A 20,163-nucleotide genomic window follows, 5' to 3' on the forward strand; every position below is an offset into this window, starting at 1 on the left:
GAAGTAGATTGCCCCATCTTCCTTCCAAGGAGTGGCTGGTGGGTTTGAACCACCAGCCTTCTGGTTAGCAGTCAAGTGCTTTAGCCACTATGCTACCAGAGCTCCTATATTTAAACTTAGTTGAATTAAATTAACTCCTCTTCACTTTTTCAAACATATGATATTTAAAAGTTTTAACTTTTTTTTCTTATCTTATAAAAGGATCTAATTCTAAGTCTATAATAAAATTTAATGCAGAAAAGACTAAGATGCAGCAACTTATTTTATAAGCTTGTGAGTGGCCATATTAAAGGTACAACTATTGGTTTCTCTCTATCTGGAATAAAGAAGAGTGAAGAAAATCAAAGATGCAAGAAAACAATTAGTCCAAAGGACTGATGGACCATGTGAACCCCAGCCTCCATGCCTCTGTGACCAGAAGAACTAGATAGTGCCTAGTTACCACTGCCTATCACTCTGAAAGGGATCACATTAGGAAGGCATGGATAGAGTGGGAGAAAAATGTAGAACAAAATTTAAAATCATAAAAAAGACCAAGCTTACTTGTTTGAGAGAGACTGATGGAATCCCACCCAGACACTATGGCCCTTGGACACCCTTCATGCCTGGAACCAAATTCACTCCCCAAACAACCTCACTGCTGTCAGTCGATTCGACTCATAGCGACACCTCCTTGGGTTTCTGAGGCAGTATCTCTATGGAAGTAGATTGCCTAATCTTCTTTCTAAAGAGTGGCTGACGGGTTTGAACCACCAGGTTTCTGGTTAGCAGTCAAATGCCTTAGGCACTATATCATCAGAGCTCCCCAGCCAAACAATGCTGTTGTTGTTATGTGCCGTCAAGTCAGACCCGACTCATAGGGACCTCTCCTTGGGTTTCCAAGGCAGTATCACTACGTAAGTAGATTGCCCCATCTTCCTTCTGAGGAGTGGCTGGTGGGTTTGAACCGCCAGCCTCCTGGTTAGCAGTCAAGTGCCTTAGGCATTACAACAGGCATATAAGGAGTTCTAGTTGGTGTAGTGCTTAAGGCATCTGATTGCTAACCAGAAGGTTGGTGGTTCAAACCCACCAGCTGCTCCCTGGAAGGAAGATGGGGCACTCTACTTCTATGAAGGTTTACCACCTCAGAAACCCAATGGAGGTCACTATGAGTCCAAATCTACTCAATGGCAGTGAGTAAGTGAGTGAGTGAGTGATAACACCAGTGAGGTACACACTCCTTAGAACAATCAACCATAAGAGATCAAAAAGGCAGTGTGCCCAGGGATAAAGTTCAGAAAGCTGGGGGGACAGGAAAGAAGAACAAATGGAAATGGTAAATGGAAGTGGGAAGAGTGCTTGCATCGTGGAGACTGCAATCAACGTCACAAATCAAACTGTGTATGAGATGTTGAATGGAAAACTAATTTGCTCTGTAAACTTTCACAATAAAAAGTTAAAAAAAAAAAAAATTAATGAGCACTTCCTTAAAGTCAATAGCATTTACTGCCTTACCACAAAGCTTCTGAGAAGCAGACAGACTATTCATTCCCTACTTTTTACTCCTGGAGGTTTAGAAAGTGAAGCTGGGGATGATTAAAGCAAATAGGCAAATTGAATGGCTCCACTTCTCAAGAGTGCCAGAGAGATGTTACCTGGAGACTGTCTTTTCATGTGTATAAACGTTACAGGCAAGTCCATATGGAGCCAGAGTCCTCTGTGATTTATCTGTGGACAGTGAGTGGCCAAGGGGCACCATAGGCAAACAGTTATCCAGCCTGAATATTAGGGAGGAGAAAGGCAAACACAAACACACCCAGGTTGACATTCAAAACAAAGTGGATATTTAACCACGATTGCTCACTCTACCACCCCGGTTCTTGTCTGCCTGTCAGCCAGGAGGAAACCACGATCCAAGAAAGAAGCACCGTTAGTAACTTATCAGCACAGCTAATGGCAAAAGCACACTTCTGTGTTGAAATATCAAGAGCAGAGTTCTAGACCCAGCTTTGTGTTTAAGTGATTACTGAATCTCTCTAAGTCTTTACCAGGCCTTCAGGTCCTTACCTGTGAAACAGGATTTAGACAAGGTCTTTGCTAAAAGACCTTGACTCTAGTCTTTTCAGTTTCTTTCTTTCATATACATATAATATAGTTGTTGTTAAGAGCCAATGAAAAAATTTCAACTGATACTAACCCCATATGTTAGAGTGAAACTGCCCCATAGGGTTGTCTTGGCTGTAATCTTTACAGAAGCATACAGTCGGTCCTCTTTCCTGTGGAGTCACTGGGTGGGTTTGAACTACCAATCTGCTGGTTAGCAGCCAAGCACTTAACCATTGTTGAGCCACGAGGGCTCACATGCTTGCTCTATCTATCTTCGTAAACTACAAACCTAACTATATAAAATGCATTGGCAGTCTGTGACCAAAATACAGCATGAATAGTCCATCACAATAAAAGGACAGCATTTAGTATTGATCACTCTCGATTTCTAGGAGGCTAATAATATTCCAGGGAGCTCTGGTGGCATAGTGCCTAAGGCATTTTACTGCTAACCAGAAGGCTGGTGGTTCAAACTCACCAGCCACTCCTCTGAAGGAAGACTGGGCAATCTACTTTCGTAGTGATACTGCCTTAGAAACTCAAGGAGTGGTCGCTATGAGTCAGATCTGAGTCAACAGCAGTGAGTTTGTTTTTTTTTAAATAATATTCCAAATTCTGTTTTCTAAGGAACAGACACAGTGCTTTCCTCTCAAGAAAAAATACAATGGAATATTCTTTATAGCTATCTTTAAAAGAAATCAAATGTTAACCACTCTTTACAGGCTAATTTCTTAGCTTAAAATCTATCTGGTTTCTCCTCTTCTCCTTCTCAACTTCACATTTGGTCCCTACCACCTCACGCCCACCTCCACTGCTCAGATTTCAATTCCACTAACGACAACAAACGCAATGCACTACTGTCCAGTAGGATCTGACTCATTGCAACCCCTCCTGGGGTTTTTGAGGTGGTATCACTACGGAAGTAGATTGCCCAATCTTCCTTCCGAGGAGTGGCTGGTGCGTTTGAACTGCCAGTCTTCTGGTTAGCAGTCAAATGCCTTAGGCACTACACCACCAGAGCTAAGCTCAGTTAAACACAGTTGCCATTCATGGGGCCTTTCCCTCTACAAAGAGCCTACATGACTCAAGGACAGTCTTCAAGGAATTTACAGTCAATCAAGGTGAGGAACAAAACACATAACAGAAAGCCAGATGGACTTTTAAATTAAAAATGTGTTCGACTAATAAGGCAATGAAGCTGGACTAGTCAGTGAGGCCATATAGCTCCACTTCAAGGAAGGGGGAAGTTAAATGCTACTAGACACTCCACATCTTTTCCAGCTTATCTGGAGTTTAAATTATCTTTACCATCCTTGTTTTTCATTTGTATGTAAATATAAATTAACCTGAAGGAATTTGATTTAATCTGCTGGTTAATGACAACCCATAGCTGTAGAATATTTTTAGGCAAAGAATAAATGCTGTGATAAGGGAAGCTTTGTCCTTAGTGTATGAGACTTTAGCCTAAAGGCCTCGCAATGTGCTTCTGAAATCAATCAGTGAATACCCTACAGATCACAGCAGTCCAGCAAACAATCATGGAGGTGGTGCAGGACCAGGCAGCATTTTCTCCCTTTGTGAATGAGGTCGTTAGAAGTTGGCTGATTCCATGGCAGCAACCAATAGCAACAAAATGATGTGACTTTGGCCAGTATTTTAATTCCGTGGGGCCTCAGTTGTCCCAGGTATAAAATGGAGACAATGCCTCTGTCACGGTGCTGACCCGAGGGCAGAATCAGGTCCCAGCTGCTCAGTGTGCTGTGCTGACACATGCAGGAGCTCAGGAAACACTGGTGTCTGCTCCGTCCATACCTCTTACCTACTATAAATACTCTCCGGCCTTCACCATCCTTGTCCAAATGTAAAGTCAAATCTGGGTGGAAAGGCCAGAGCCCTCCCCGAATAGTTGTTTATATGCTGTCCTACATTTTATTCAGTCTTCACATGGGTAATAATCACCTCATTGTTAAAGAGACACAAGAAAGGTCTACAGACAAATTTTCTTTTTTCTTTCACCTTACTTAGCATCCAAATCTTCCAAAAAAAAAAAAAAGAAAAAGTCACCTAAGGCATTTGGCTGCTAACCAGAAGGCTGGCGTTTCAAACCCACCAGCCACTCCTCTGAAGGAAGGTTGGGCGATCTACTTCCATAGTGATACCGCCTTGGAAACCCAAGGAGGGGTCGCTATGAGTCAGTTCTGACTCCTCGGTGGCAGTGAGTGGATTCCGAGACATGGTGACCCCATGTGTGCAGAGCAGAACTGTTACGTAGAATTTTCAAGGCTGTGACCTTTTCGGAAGCAGATCACCAGCTCTGACTTCTGAGGCACATCTGCCTTACTTAGTGGAACACTTAATCATTTCCACAATGAAAAAAATGACTAAAAATCTACATCAATCTGAGAACACCACAACCACTTCCTTGAGAATCACTTGTACCCTGCAGAAGATGGAAATGTGTCCTCTATTGTTTTTCTTTTCTCTTCCCTCAGTCTCTCTCCTCTTCCCTTTTTCCATTTGTTTCTGTCCACCTCTGTACTATCCTCCCTTTCCCCTCTGAAAACGAACTAACAAACCCATTGTCTTAAATTTGAATTCAACTTCTAGTGACCCTGTAGGACAGAGTAGAACTGCCCTACAAGGTTTCCAAGGCTGTAATCTTTACCGAAGCAGACTGCTACCTCTTTGTCCCATGGAGTGATTGGTGGGTTCAAATCTCTGACCTTTTGGTCAGCAGCTGAGCATTTAACCACTGCCTCACCAGGGACCCTCTTTCTCCTCTGAGTTTTAAAAATGTCAACCCAGTATCCAGGGACTGTACTTTCTAGCAGACTCCACTTTCATCAAAGACACTCACTGATCTGGAAGGAAGAGCCTCCTGTTTGAGGTGGTTAGAAGCATGGAAAGCCCGCACAGCTTTGCATCTGCTCAGACTAGCAAGTGAAATCCACTATATGTTTACTCACTTATATAACCGAGAAGTCATACACCTCTTGGCTTAATTTTTCAGAAAAAAAGAATGAATGAAATAAAAATATAATCTGCCAGAATTGATAAAAACTAGCTTGGACAGATGTGGCACTAAGCCCACCACTTGATACCAAAACCAAACACTATAACCATTGCTACTGAGTCAACTTGGCTCATAGAAATACCATGTATAAGAGAGTAAAACTGAGCTCGCTAGGGTTTTCTTGGCTGCAATCTTTACAGAAGAAGATTGCCAAGCCTTTCTTCAGCAGCACTCCAGGTTTGAATCACCAATCTTTAGGTTAGTAGCTGAAAGCAAACTCCGTGTGTCACTAAGAGACATTATTAAATCAGAAAATGAGCGTGTGTGCTTCTTGATTTAGGAAAAACGAGATTCATGTACTGGACAATTTATTAAGGACACCTATTCTGCTCCTTCTTACAATAGAAAGTGCCTATTTGGGGGCAAAGAAACTGACGTACTCGAATGGCAATTACTAGTCAGCAAGTGTCTAACAAAGTTGTAAATGGAATGCAATTCTTTCTTCAACTTTTGTCTGCCTCCAAGACCTCCAAGTTTCACCATAGATTCAGGATGATTGTTTTTGTCAGTGGCCAATAGAAAGTGTGAAATGGACACTCCTGACACCACTGTCCACAGAAGAATAAATCTGCAGTGTTATTATGTGGGCAACACCTCCCCAGTAGCTCTCTGGTTACTTGTGCGCTCTGAGAACATAGCCTGCCGAGTGCATTTATCACAATAGCCCATGAGTGACCTTTGCAAAAGTCCTTGAAAACAGTGAAATGAGAGTCTTAGCTGAAATCTGGAATCCATTGCAGTCTGACACAGGAAGAAAATTAGGCATAGAACAACAAAGCCCATAGTTCAGATAAACCTGGGGAGGGCCTGGCTGACATTAAAATTGTGGATTTTTTTCTTCCTCACTACTTTGTGTTTCATGAAAGCTTTTCATCTGAACAGCCTCAAGCTGTTGGAAAATTCTATACTGTTAGTAGATGGCAAGGGCTGGTTGCTCCAGTGAAGCAAGCAAGCAGATCAGAGATACGAAGTGATGCATTAAAATGCACTTACTTAACACTTTCCTAAACTGTTAAATAACTTCTATTATTCAAACATGGTGGTCAATACTACCAAGCTTTCCTTTGGCTTAATGTATTGGCAACAATGAGGGTAGGAGGGGGAGCCTGGGCAGAGAGAATGGCTGTGCTCCCTGAACCTCATCCCCATGATAGAGTTGATTACCCCAAACATGGTAGACCTGGAAGTTAGCAGAGTATCATGCTTGCTCAATGCGTTTAATTTGACAAACATTTTTGGGATCACACTGTAAATATGGAGTAACTTCCTTTGGTTTTGGATAATATTACTCAATATTAATTTTCCAGCCACTCCTTGGAAGGAAGGTTGGGCAATCCTACTTCTGTAGTGATACTGCCTCGGAAACCCAAGGAGGGGTCGCTATGAGTCGGGGCCGACTCGAAGGCACATAACAACAACAACAACAACATTCATATTACATCCTGTGTGTGTATATCATTTCATACACATAAATTACTTCCTACATTTGGAAGCATTTTCTGTCTCTGATAGCAAGAACAGGGTCAGTCCACATCTAAGTCAAAGAGTGGCATAAAATCCAACGAAAATAATTTGGCGGAAAAAATTGGTTTGGAATAGTGTTTCAGAACTCATCTAACATTTTCTGGAAGGCCCCTCCAAAGGGACACATACCCTGAACCAAACAAGAAGTTGTAGAAATAATCCAGCTTAGGGAATAGCATCTGACACTCAGATCCAGAACATTTATTCATACACAAGAATAACTTAATCTTGTTTTTTTCTTAAGGACCATCTAAGTTTTTTTTTTTTTTTTTTTTTATTTTCCTAAAAAAAAAAAAAAAAAAGGTAAACAGCATTACTTTGGTCTCCAAAACATGCCAGTTTGAACTTTCTTCTGCCAGCAAGTATTTGGTTTGGCTCCGTAGGGCTCAAGTTGAAAAAATATTTGCCAATTCCAAAAAGATTTAACGAGCTTTGCTGCAGATGTCAGTGCCATTTGGCATTTCACAGGGTTTGTGGTACAGCAAAGAGAACTCTCTTGACCAAGGTAGCCAACACTGGGAGTCCAGTCGCTTCCTTGGGTCAAGAAGTTGCAAGTCAAATGAGTCAAGTTTCCAAGGGAAAATGGCCAAAGCAAGCATCAAAAAATCTCTCACTGTCATTGAAAACTAAGTCATTGGATCTGACTCCACTCCCACATAGGAATTGATGGCTGACTTTTGGAACTGTCAATAACATCCTCACACTCACCGTCAGACGTGGTCTCTAGTGCTGTCGGTCCATAAACCAAATGCATCTTGCACTACTAGCAAAAGTGATCCTGATCCAATGACAGATGCTAAAAAGATTTGCTGCAGTGTATTTTGTTGTCATCTGACTGATACTGTACTAATTGCAGTGGTCGGAATTTCACTGAGAGTAACACTACTAAATATAACCAGCAAGTTTCCTTTATATTGCTAAGATGGATGTATACTGCTTTCATTAATAGCAGGATATAGATGTAGAGTTCTATCATTGTGATTGGAAATACTGGCCATCCAGTATACAAATCTTATATGTTAAAGGCCACTATAGGTTGTCACCTGAAATCATGTGTGTCAGTAAAGGTTGCAGTCAACCTCTAAGAAAATAAGACTCTGATCATTTCAAGTCAATGTTACATCTGACAGTTATACCCAAAATGTAAAATAGTTCTATAATAGTATGTGCTAAGAATTAAATGCCTATTTTAATGGACATGGGGATATAGGGAGAGTGGCATTGAACTGTAATTACCTTGAAGGAGAAAGTCTGTATTATCTTTATTTCACACTATAACCAGCCAGTCCTCGGAAGGAAGATGGGGCAATCTACTTCCGTAGTGATACTGCCTTGGAAACCCAAGGAGGGGTTGCTATGAGTCAGGTCCAACTTGACGGCACATAACAACAACAACAACATAAGCAAATATATACATAATTGGGTGCGTCCCATCCCAACTTCTCCGGATTTTCCAAAACTTCTAAATGTCCTTTTCACCAACACCTCATGATGATCCAATACACATTAAATGATTATTTGATGCCAAGCTTCAGTAACAAATACCCTCAGAGAGCCAGTCTCTCTACTGCCTTTCCACAGAAAGACCTATTCACTGAAACAAAGATGGAACTGACTCCCTTAACTGACATTTTGGAGTCAAAGTAGAAGTCAAAAGAAAAAAGTCATGAAATAAGGAAAGGATGATTATACTGTTATTTACCATTTTGGCTTCTGAATGCATTGGCTGGATTTGAGGAGAAGCACAGGGGTTGTTGAGATTTGGACCTTGCATCCCCATGATGTTGGAGTTCACTGACATTTGTCTCTCCATCTAAGAGAAAAATAAGCAACAGAATTAGAAGCTGGAAAAAGGCAGTTTGGGTCTTACACAAAGTTGCACTTGACCTTCAGGTGAATTGTTTAGCATTGCTTTAAAAAACTCCCAAGAAAGCCTTTTTGGCTAAGAGCAAGCAATACACTTCTGAGTCTTAAACATGAACACATGTAAGAAGCATCCAAAGTTGGGCCTTCTCTAGAAGATGCGCCATCCCAAAAGGAACTTTGTTGTCATTGAAAGTGATTTCCCAAGTAAAATTATAGAATATTTCCACTTTTGCAAATATTCCATAACCACTAACCATGATTATTTTTTACAGCTGTGAAGAATAATGGAATTATTCTTCCATATGTGAAGAATATGGAAAAAATACTATATGCCAAATGGTTATATCAGGTTATCTATGGCTTTCCCTCCATTGATTTTATACAGAAACATGAATCATTTTGGCAATAAGTAAAAGAAAACAAGAAATTTAATTTAAAAATCAATGCTCTCAAAGATGGTGGGACTTCCTGTCTCTCTACTTCATAAATACCATCAAAATGATCCAGCACAGAGTTGAGCTGTACTTGGCACAACTCCTCTTCCCTGTTCACCAATCTAGTCAAGGCTCTACGCAGCAGTAGTTTTAGGGCTCACAGCAAAGAGAGGCCTTTAGGGAGGTAACACAATAGTTGAGGGTGCTGTACAAGACACATGAAGCACTACTCCCACATCATTTTCCTGCTGGCCTGCCATTGTGACCAGAATAGTAACAACCCACATATCTGAATTGAGTCTTAGCATCCTTGTCTGCAGAGTATTCCTCTTTAAAAGGTAAACGCAAGGAAATCTATTTCAGACAGGGAAGGGTGGGCCTGACTAATGGTATTTTCAGTTTAATACAGATTTAATACTTTTCAAACAGTGGAATAAAACAAGTCTAATTAATACTGAAATCATACAAAAAAATCATTAGACTTGCCCCAGGGAAGGAAGAAGCTTCAATGAAAACATTTCTCCATTTTTGCCAAAGAATGGAAATAAAATCAAAGGTCAGAAATTTTGGGGATCCAGGTTTCTGCTCAAAAAACACCTAAGTAGTCTTGGAAAGTATGGAGTTCTTTATTACTAGAGGTGTTTCAAAGAGTGGGGAGTGAAAATCTTACAGAGTGAAGCTTTAGAAGAATAGCTGAACTAAGGGAACCCAGTTTTGTTTTGTTTTCACTTTTTATTATGATTTGGGTGAAAGTTTTCAGAGCAAATTTGTTTTTTATTCAACAGTTCATACACATGTTGTTTCATGACATTGACTGCAATCCTCACAGTGTAACAGCACTCTTCCCACCTCTTCTGTGATTATCATGTCCCTTTGTCCTTTCCTACCCCTTTGTGCCTTCTCAGTTTTATCACGGGGTAAATGCTGCCCTTTTGATCTCTTATGGTTGATTGTTCTAAGAAGGGCTTACCTCTCTGGTATTACTGTTTACCTCATAGGTTTGCTGATTGTTTGGCTAAAAGTTGAGCCATGGGAATGAGTTCAGTTCCAGGCCCAAAAGGTGACTAAGGGCCAGTCTCAGGGGTTCTACCAGTCTCTATCAGACCAGTAGGTCTGGTCTTTTTTATGATTTTGAGTTTTAGCCTACATTTTTCTTCTACTCTATGCATGATCTACAATTCTGATCCCTTCCAGAGCAGTGGTGGCTGAACACCATCTAGTTCTTCTGGTCTCAGGGTTAGGGAGGTTGAGATTTCCATGGTCTAAGTGATCCCTTTCAATGTTCCTGGCATTATTGAGATTCTATGACTCTGTAATTACTATTATTCCCACCCTGGGGGAAGGGGTCATATAACTGGGACAGAAATTTGTGGATTAGCAGAACTGCTTATTAAAAGTCCTTCTCAGTGAGTGGTGGCTACTTCCCATGACAATAATACATCTCCTGCCTTACCTAAGCCTAAATTACTTTATCACTTCTCTAGCAGTGTGTGGTGGGGGAATGGTTCCAAGGGAAGCTATTTAATGAAGGAGAATTTTCTTTACAGTCCATAGCACGTCAGTAAAATATTTGGGCTGTACCAATTTAGTAAAATTAAATATGCACATATACAATTTCCATATACCCCAAAATCCCCAGACAGTCTAAGTACTCAAATTTTCAAGTAATGAAGAATTCAAGAGTTTCACTGCTCTACAAAAATAAAATAAAATAAAATAAAAATAAAATGCTTATTATATTTTATGACTCCCATTCCTAAAGGCTGGGTGTGTAGAAGTGTTGGAATAGCAGCTGATGCTTTATTCTAATTGGTGGCCCTCTCCTAGAGGATAATCAAAGGCCAATGAGCTTTTGCTTTAGTTTTCCAAAGGGGGCTCTTTCAGAAATATATAATTATCCAGGGTTTTCCAAGCTGCTAAGTATTTTGTACTAGTGAGTGGTAAGAGTAGTCCATTTGCTCCCTCTGCATCCAGAACTCAACAATGGTTCACACTTTTCAGATGATGTATACTCTATAACTATTTCTCTAAAAGGAAAGGCCTAGTGATCTACTTCTGAAAATCAGCCAGTGCAAACCCTGTGATTGCAATGGTCAGATCTGCAACCCATCACGAGCGTGGTGTAGGACTGGACAGTGTTTTGTTCAGTTGCCCACAGGGCTGGCTCAATGGCAGCTAATAACATGCCTATTTCTACCCCATAACTCACAAAATACTGGTTTTAGCAAGGTTGTAGAACTATTCTAATTAAACAGAGTATTAAAAACAGACTGACTTCTCTATCTTAAAAACAACAACAACACAGTATTTCCCATGTTAATGCATGTTGTCTTACAGAAATAAGGTCAACGGAACCTCTTCAAAACAACTATTTTGTGCTTTGCACTACCGAGGCTCTGTACTGTGAGCTTGGCTTTCACGACTTCACCAGATTTAAGAGACCAGAAGGTGGGAGTGGCTTTGCTGAAGACTGGGCAACATTTTGCATTGCAAGTAAAACACACAGGTAAAGATTTCACCTTTTTCTGAGCTTAATTAAACAAACAAACAAACAAAAAAAACAAAACAAAACAAAAAAAACACTTGATACAACCTGAAAAACAGAATGTCTGCAGTTTGCTGAGCTCTTGTAATTATAATGGGTGTTCACAGCCCCAAGTAATTTAATCATTTAACTTTCGAAATATGACTTACAACCCAGTGAACTGCTTAAAGGCAAAGACTGCCTTGTTTATCACCATCTCTGTAGCACCTAGTCCAGTACTTGACACATGGAAGATGTTCAACAGAAGTGTGCAGAATGAATGAATGAACAAATGTTTTGCTTCAGATCTAGGGCTTTGTGAAATGTGTGGTCTAGTAGCATGCATACAAATCAGTCAAGAATCTTATCTTCACCTAAAGACATTGTTGTTCTTATATGCCATTGAGTCAGACCCGACTCATAGTGACCCCTCCTCGGGTTTCTGAGGCGGTATCACTACGGAAGTAAATTGCCCAACCTTCCTTCTGAGGAGTGGCTGGTGGGTTTGAACCACCAGCCTTCTGGTTAGCAGTCAAGTGCCTTAGGCACTATGCTATCAGAACTCCTACCTAAAGACATAGACTTATCTTTTATACCCAAGGAATCATAGCTCCCTGGTCAGGAACTCTATGGAATGAGGCTCTCCTCTAACTGTGCTCAAAATGCCAATGTTATAGACCACAGCTGGTGATATAATCCTAAGGAACAGGAGTTCCAGATTTCCAGGAGTCCCTGGGTGGCACACTTGGTTAACATGATCAGCTGCTAACCAAAAGGATGGAGGTAGTGCCTACCCTGAGGTGCCTTGAAAGAAAAGTCTGGTGGTGATCTACTTCTAGAAAATGAGCCATTGAAAACTCTACAGAGCACAGTTGTACTCTGACACGCATGAGGTTGCTATGTGTCAGAATCAACTCCACTGCAACTGGTGTTACTGATTATAACTGATAGGATGTACTTTCTGGAGTTATTATATTAATTTTCTTTAGTTACATTACTGTAAGTGTAGACCAGGCTTTCTCAGCCTTGGCACTATTGACATTTTGAGCTAAATAATCCTTTGTTGTGAGGGCCTGTCCTGTGTCTTGTAAGATGTTTAGCAGCATCCCGACCCTCTACCTATTAGAGGCCAATAGTATCATTCTTCCTCTCCCTCCTAGTTGTGTCAATCAACAATGTCTCCAGACATTAGCAAATGTCCCCTGGGAAGCAAAACTACTCATGGTTGGGAACCATGCTCTTGGCTGGCACCTATTATCACAACAACTATGCATATCACTGACATGGGTTTGGAAATTCCCATTGGGGTGCCATCACTGACTTTTGTCCACAATGGCTCTTGACCAGGCACCTGAAGTTTTGCTTCTGTTCTGAAGTATCAACAGACAATCAGGTAATATGATGTGATGATGTGGTGGAAATCAGTGTCAGGTACTCAAAGTGGACTTTTCTCTGGGCTTTTTCTGCCCAAGTGTCCACCTTTGCTCCCTGGGAATGGTACATAGTTTGACCAAATGGAAAAAATGTCACTGTGGTGGTAGTTTTCTAGTGAATGCATTGTTGTTGTTGTTGTTATTTGCCATGGAGTCGGTCCCAACTCATAGCGACCCTTCCTTGGGTTTCCGAGGCAGTATCACTACGGAAGTAGGAATGCCCAACCTTCCTTCCGAGGAGTGGCTGGTGGGTTTGAACCGCCAGCCTTCTGGTTAGCAGTCAAGTGCCTTAGGCACTATGCTACCAGAGCTCCTAGTGAATGCATAGGAATTCTAAAAAGAAAGTAGTTTTTGATAAGTGAGATTTGTAATCTAAGTGAAGGTAGTTTGTGGTGGAAGTCTTCATGCACTTAGTTGGTTTGAATTAAATCTATGATCATTGCATTGACGGTATGCTGTTTTACTTCATTATGGAGAAAAATAAGGGGCTCTGGTGGCATAGTGGCTAAAGCATTTGGCTGCTAATTGAAAGGTCAGTGGTTCAAACCCACCAGCTACTCTGCAGAAGAAAGATGAGGAAGTCTGCTTCAGTAAAGATTTACATGCTTAGAAACCCTATGCAGCAGTTCTACTGTGTCCTAAAGGGTTGCTATGAATCAGAATCGGTTCATTGGCAGTGGGTTATAAGGAGAGAAATGCAGGGAAAGCTAACTGGCTCAATTTGTCCTTCTGCCCAATTTTGCAAAGACTATTTCTAACCTGATGACTATCCAGTGTTTGTAGTGGGCAGGTCCATTTCTCTAAATTGAGGCCAAACCCTTCCCAGCTTCCTGCCTACACTTTGATAAATAAGCAAATTACTCAACCAGGGTTGATTTGAGCTGCTCAGCATGAGTTGAGATGTGAATGAGATGTGAATGAGATGTGAATTCTAGCCACAACTCTTCACCCACAAGGTGTGTGACATTGGACAACTCCCTTCATCTGTAAAATATGTATCACAATAATTACTATTACCATATCTGCACAAAGATTTGGGAACAAAATGAAATAAATAGAAAAATCATTATTGCTAATTATCGCTCTGCAAAGTATTGTTATAATTGCTACTCATCAGAAGTTTTGTCTGGGGGAAGGCACGAATTCAAATGTCACAACATCTACAGGGCTTTTGAGACCTCTTTGGCCTATGAATAATAACAACAGCTATGTCTCAAGAACACAATGCCAAGGAGGGCGAAGAAGAGATAAAAAATGCCCTGACTCTCTTTTTACTTTCGACTATTCTTCTTAGAGGTGGAAAGTATAATAATTAAGCATAGTCATGTAATGATTATTGAGTATGAACTCAGTAGTGAGACTACCTGTATTTAAATCCTGACTCCCTCACCTACTAGCTCTGTGATTTTTAGCCAAGTCTCTCAGTCTCTCTGTGTCTGATTTTCTCATCTGTAAAACGGGAGTAATAATAATGCCCACATCCTAAGTGTATTGTGAAAGTTAGGGTAGAAAATGTACATATGATATAAGAGGCAAGAGAGTGGGCTCTGGAGCCAGAATTCTAGGTTCAACACTCAACCACTCTGCTTCTCAATCTAGCAAGTTACTTGCCTCACTTTCCTCATTCAAAACAATTGGGATAGTAACAGTATCTGCCTGCAGGATTGTTTCAATTGTCGCTTATAAGTGTTGAGATGCATGAGTAGCACATGGTAAGCCCTCAAATAAACACTCTAGCAGGATTCCTAGAACATGATACCTATGAAAACATGTTAGCAGCTCTGATGTATGATAGTTATTACTGTTACTATTTTATTTGTTATTCTGTGCTCTGACTAGACCACTCACTGCAATTTAAGGACTTTGGATACAGTTGAAGCTGCACACTTCTGAGTAGTCAAAAAATATCATCTCCATGAACAAATCCCATTCCCTGAGTATCACAGGCTCAGTTGCCACCAGCAGAAGGATGGAACCATGCCTCACTAGTTACATCACTGCCAGATAGGAGAGCCAGCAACACACCTCAGAGATGGGCAGTGGTGCACTCCAAGCAAATGAGTACACAGCTCAACTTCCCATTCAAATGAAGGTGCCCTCTTTTCCAGTCAGTTTAAAAACAAAAACAACATAACAGGTGCCATGGAGTCTATTCCAACTCATGGAGACCCCAGATGTATCAAAGCAGAACTGTGCTCCATACGGTTCCCATTGGCTGAACTTTCAGATCATAATTAGGCCTTTCTTCTGGGACCTCAGGGTAGACTTGAGCCCCAACCTTTAGGACAGAAACCAGCACCTTAACCATTTGCACCACCTAGGGTCTCCAAAGTCAGTTTAGCTTTTGCTTTACTCTTTCAAAAACAGCAAGTCTCAGAGGAAACGAGAAACTATTGTGAGACACACAGAAACACTTACTGGCATCAAGACGGCAGAAGAGCCTGGCATTGTGGGGTTGGGAAGGGTCCCAGGCATGGAGGCTGGCATGGGCTGTCTCTGTCTGTTGTGGAGGTGTAGCAGAGAAGATAGAGAGCCTGGAACAGGCCTGGGAACAGAGAAGAAGTAACATTAATTCTGGTGCCCTGGACAGGCGATACCCTTCTTGGTTCCCTGGTGTCCAGAACCAGCAGAGACAATACCATCACATGTCCGACGGATCAGACCCACTGGTGCGAGAGCCACCTAATTGAGGATATTAGGGAAATAATAACAAATAAAACACAAGCCTGGTTTCCTTTGCTGCTTCCTAGTTAATACATCAAATTCCACTCCATTTCCTGGCCTCTGTTATCTAACCGATGTTCAAGAAACAAGTCAGTAAATCTCCTACAGCCCCCACACCATGGGAAAGGGACTTTGGGGTAAAATCCTGTGTTTTCTCAGAAGACTCTGCCCTTGGGAGTGTCTCAGAGCTGAGATCTGTGCACACTTGTTTTATCTACATGCTCCCACACCTTTGTCTGGAGGCCTGCTTTGCTTTGCTCAGGATACATTTTCACCCTCTGGATTTGCAGAGCAAACTTCATTCATGAGTTCCCAACAGAAATCAACTTTGACTTCTTCAAAGTTCTCTACTGTGAGTGGGGAGGGGAAGAAGAAGAAGAAGAAGAAAAAAAAAAAAGCCAGGATACAAACACAAAGCAGCAGAATTGCGGTTCAGGCGCTGTAGCCGAGCCTTTCTCTGTGACAGCCTGGAGCTCGGCCCCCAATTACCAATCACTCATTTTATAATAACTTGAGGTGTTAGGCTGTTTGACAGAAACTGATTTTGGCCTGACCTGCCGGACTTGGGTAAGCATTCTCAGGGGAGTACATAGTTTGAGCGTTTGCTTCAATTTGCCAGGAATTTTTTTTAAAGGGCCTTAAATTGATTTAATGAGCCAGGGAATGTGGGGCTGAGGGAAAAGGAAATTATTTGTGTTTATTAAAAATGGCAAACAAATGACCTCCCTGGTTAAATTCTCCATCTCCTGATGCTTTTGCTCAGGGGAGCTGTAAAAGTGTCAAACTGTTAAATTATAAGACTACACAACAAACAAATAAAGCAAAACAAACAAATAAATAAAAACCCCTCAGGACTCCTGAGTCTTCCATGTTAAACTTATCTTGAATGCCACACTATAAATTAGTGCTTCAGAATGAACACATTTTCTCAAAAAAAAAAAAAAAAATGGAAAACTCCCTCAGGGTTGACAATGGTTGCAGAGATGGTCTACACAAGCAAGGCCTTCAGGTGCTTTGTGGAAAGCCATCCCCCATCCCAACCCACTCCCGGCCCTACCCTGATCTAGAGCCCCATTGGGGTTGCATGGGGAGGTCTCTTCTTCATTGCTCAGTGGCCTCCATGGGTGACTCATGGAGAAAGGCTGAGAAGTGGGAGATTGAGATGTGGGAAAGAATGTCTGCAAGTTCTTCCTTCACATTGCTGTAATAATTTCAAAGAAGATTAAGTTTTCCACTCTTTTGGCAGAGAACATTTTTGGAAATACAGCTAGTTATTACAGTCACATACATCATAGAAGGATTAGTCATAAATTAGTCAATATTTGTAGGTGTGTGTATATACAAAAATATAATGTATAGAAATATAAAGCCTCTACATGGAAGTTATGTAGATGTACACAAGTTACATCCAGTCTTATTAATAGAACATGTATATGAGTAGATATATGGATAGGCTAACTTAAGTAGCTTGTAACAATTAAATGAGTCTTTTCAAATAACCCAGTGAAGCACTATGGGTATTTCTTGACATGTGCTCTTGGAAGTTTTGGAGTATGGATTAACAATAAGGACTAGTAGGGCCTGTAGGTTTTACAGTTCTAGAAAACTGCTACTTTCAATTGCTCTGAAAAATTATAAGAGGTTATAACTTTACCAGGTCTTAAAGTCTATCCAATTCAGAGGGAGCAAAAGTGGATAGTTTGAGTCAGACAGGTACAGAGTGTGCTCAGACAACAGACAATATTAGTTTTATATCCTCCAGTCTTAGCATTTTGCTTGGAACTTTACTGGGGGGAAAAAAAAGCTACATATAAAGACATATGATATTTAAAAATAACCAGTTCCTCTAAATCCAAGATTAATAGTCTGAGCTTTCTAGCTTCATACTGAGAATAATGCATCCAGAACCCTCCAATATATAGCTAATCACCCATCCATATAGATAAATTTACAAATAGAAATAAGAAAGATAAATGCAATCCATACATTTAAACATACATGTAATCTACAAGGCGAATTCTTGAAGTATAGATAGTTAAGGACAAGCAAGAATTTTACAGAAAGGACAACTAAAATATTTCTTTATGATGTTGGTTTGCAATACCAGCTTAATGAATAAAGGGCACCGTATGCTCATCATTTAAGATTTGGCTCAAACCTTACACTCTAAAAATACCTCGGTAATTAATTTTTATTGAGGGCTGGATATTTTTTTAAAAAAATCAACAACTTGATGGTGCTATTGAAATCCAAAAGGACTTAAATTAAAAAATGAGTTTTCATTCTTCCCAGAAGTGTATGGAAAACTGTAACATAGAAGAGTTGGACAGCAGTGTATTTAATTTAATTTAATTTTCTTATTAGTTCAGTTATTTCCACAACATGCACAGATCACCAGTTTTTAAAATATCAAATATTTCCTCATTAATTAAGAAAGCCTTCCAGGATACTGGGCCTTCTTGGATTATCATAATAATTACTTAGTAATACCAATCAGACCAATTACCAATGCTTACTTGGAGGGGGAAATGGTCATTGAGATCCCTGTATGTCTGGATTCTGAACAACTTTGAATTTATTGTTTCATACAAAATTTGTAAATTACATCCCCAACCTCTACCTATCAAAACTGACGGAGATTTCTAGGTTTCTTGCTTGAGCTTTTAAAACTACAAAAATTAGTGTGAAAATATAAAATCCATGTCTATCTATTACCAGGTACATAAAGGACTAGACTGAGGTCATTATCTGTGTAGGTTGGCCCAAGAAACAAAAATTTGTCCAGAATATTCAGATCACTGAATCAACAGTGGTATCAGAATAACTGTACTCATTGTCTAATTCCCTTTGAAATAATAATAGTTATTATTTAATGTAGTACACACACATAAAGTCTTTTTTTTTTTTTTTAGTTTTACCTAGACAATGCTTTATACCAAAATATTTTCACATCCCTAATTTCACATCATTTGAAACAATACAATGTGGTAGGCAAGTCATATCATTTCCGTTTTACTCAGGAGAAAATGGGATTGCCATGAACTGGAATTGACTCAATAGCAACAAATTTGAGTTCTTTTTGTTTGTTTGAATGGAATTCAGAAACATTTATTTAAATGTATCATAGGTCATATGGGTCATGAAAAGAAGCAGGGTTTTTATACTCAACTTCCAATATAGGGCTTTTTCCATCACACCTTGGTGCCTCCCATAACTAAGTTATCATTGATTTTTTATGCTAAAATAAATTCACGGGCCATTTCCTTTGATATTCACACTGCTCACTGGACTTCCCATGAAGTAGTAAAACACTGCAATACTGCTAACATGAGACATCACTCATCCATGTGAAATGAAGTTTTCATCCTTTAAAAAAATAACTTTCCAAACAACACATGGGTTAGATTCTGAATATAAGATTGCAAATTGCAGTAAAGTTGTGAAAACAAAGACCAACAGTTTCTCCAGTGCAGGCTTGTTGCCATGAGCTAATAATTCCAGACTTTGAGCAAGCCGAGCCTCCTTTTTAATAACCATGCGCCTCTAGGTAAAGTATTTCTACTAAAAATTATTGAGGCATGGAACAAGGTAAGATGTGTGAGCTCATGTTGGATTGTTCAATTACTAAACTGAGTCCTGTAGCATTAAGAGTTTTCCAAACTGACAGATTACTCCTCTTTATACACTTGTATAAACATACTGCTTATGGCTGAAATCTATGTAAGCTTTTCTTTCAATTAAAATGTCACATATGACAGACTGTGTTTTCACTGTCCTTAACAGAATGATAGGTACTATACAACAAGCGATTTCATGTCTTCACTTTTCCCCCTAAGAAATGTTTTCCTGTCAAAGTGTGTCTAAGGAGGCACGCCGCAGACTGCTCTCCGTTCTCAGATCTTCGAGTTCGATGGCACCCCGGGACTGTTTATTAACCTATAAGGGCAGAAGGGTAGACAGATCTGCCAGGCATGTGGCAGTGGAGTGAGGACAATGGAAAAAACTTAAGTTAGAAAATCAAAAAAATCAATGTCAGCGTCAAAATCAGGCCATAAAAGGGTTTCTTTTTGGGATGGGGCACTCTAGTGGCATAGTGTGTGAGGCATTTGACTGCTAACCACAAGGCTGGCCATTCATATTCACCAGCCACTGCTCAGAAGGAAGATTGGGCAATCTACTTCCGTAGAGATACCACCTTGGAAACCCAAGGAGGGGTCACTATTTGGGATGATGAAAAAGTTTGGAAACAGAGAGTGATGGCCACACAATAGTGTGAATGTAATTGATGTTGTTGATGTATATACATCTCATAAAAATTTACCATTTTAATAATTTTTAAGTGTACAGAAGGTTGGCAGTTCAAACCCATCAGCCACTCCTCCGAAGGAAGATTGGACAATTTACTTCCATAGGGATACTGCCTTGGAAACCCAAGGAGGGGTCACTATGAGTTGGGTCCGACTCGACAGCACATAACAACAACAACAAACAAATATATAT

The 20,163-nt window shown here is 40.3% G+C and overlaps 1 protein-coding gene across 1 annotated transcript in view; it reads right to left on the minus strand.

Annotated features, from left to right (window-relative positions):
- The window catches only part of CREB5 (cAMP responsive element binding protein 5), a 444,981-nt gene that overhangs the window by 104,861 nt on the left and 319,957 nt on the right, over positions 1-20,163 (minus strand). Inside the window, exons 5-6 of the mRNA XM_007945571.2 lie at positions 15,358-15,484; positions 8,385-8,495 (exon numbers count right to left, since the gene is read on the minus strand). Coding sequence (XP_007943762.1) covers positions 8,385-8,495; positions 15,358-15,484 — 238 coding nt within the window. The remainder of the gene's footprint in view (positions 1-8,384; positions 8,496-15,357; positions 15,485-20,163) is intronic.

The sequence above is a fragment of the Orycteropus afer genome, unplaced genomic scaffold (genome assembly GCF_000298275.1).
Source record: "Orycteropus afer afer isolate SDZICR_OR568_19922 unplaced genomic scaffold, OryAfe1.0 scaffold00008, whole genome shotgun sequence".
Lineage (NCBI taxonomy): Eukaryota > Metazoa > Chordata > Mammalia > Tubulidentata > Orycteropodidae > Orycteropus > Orycteropus afer.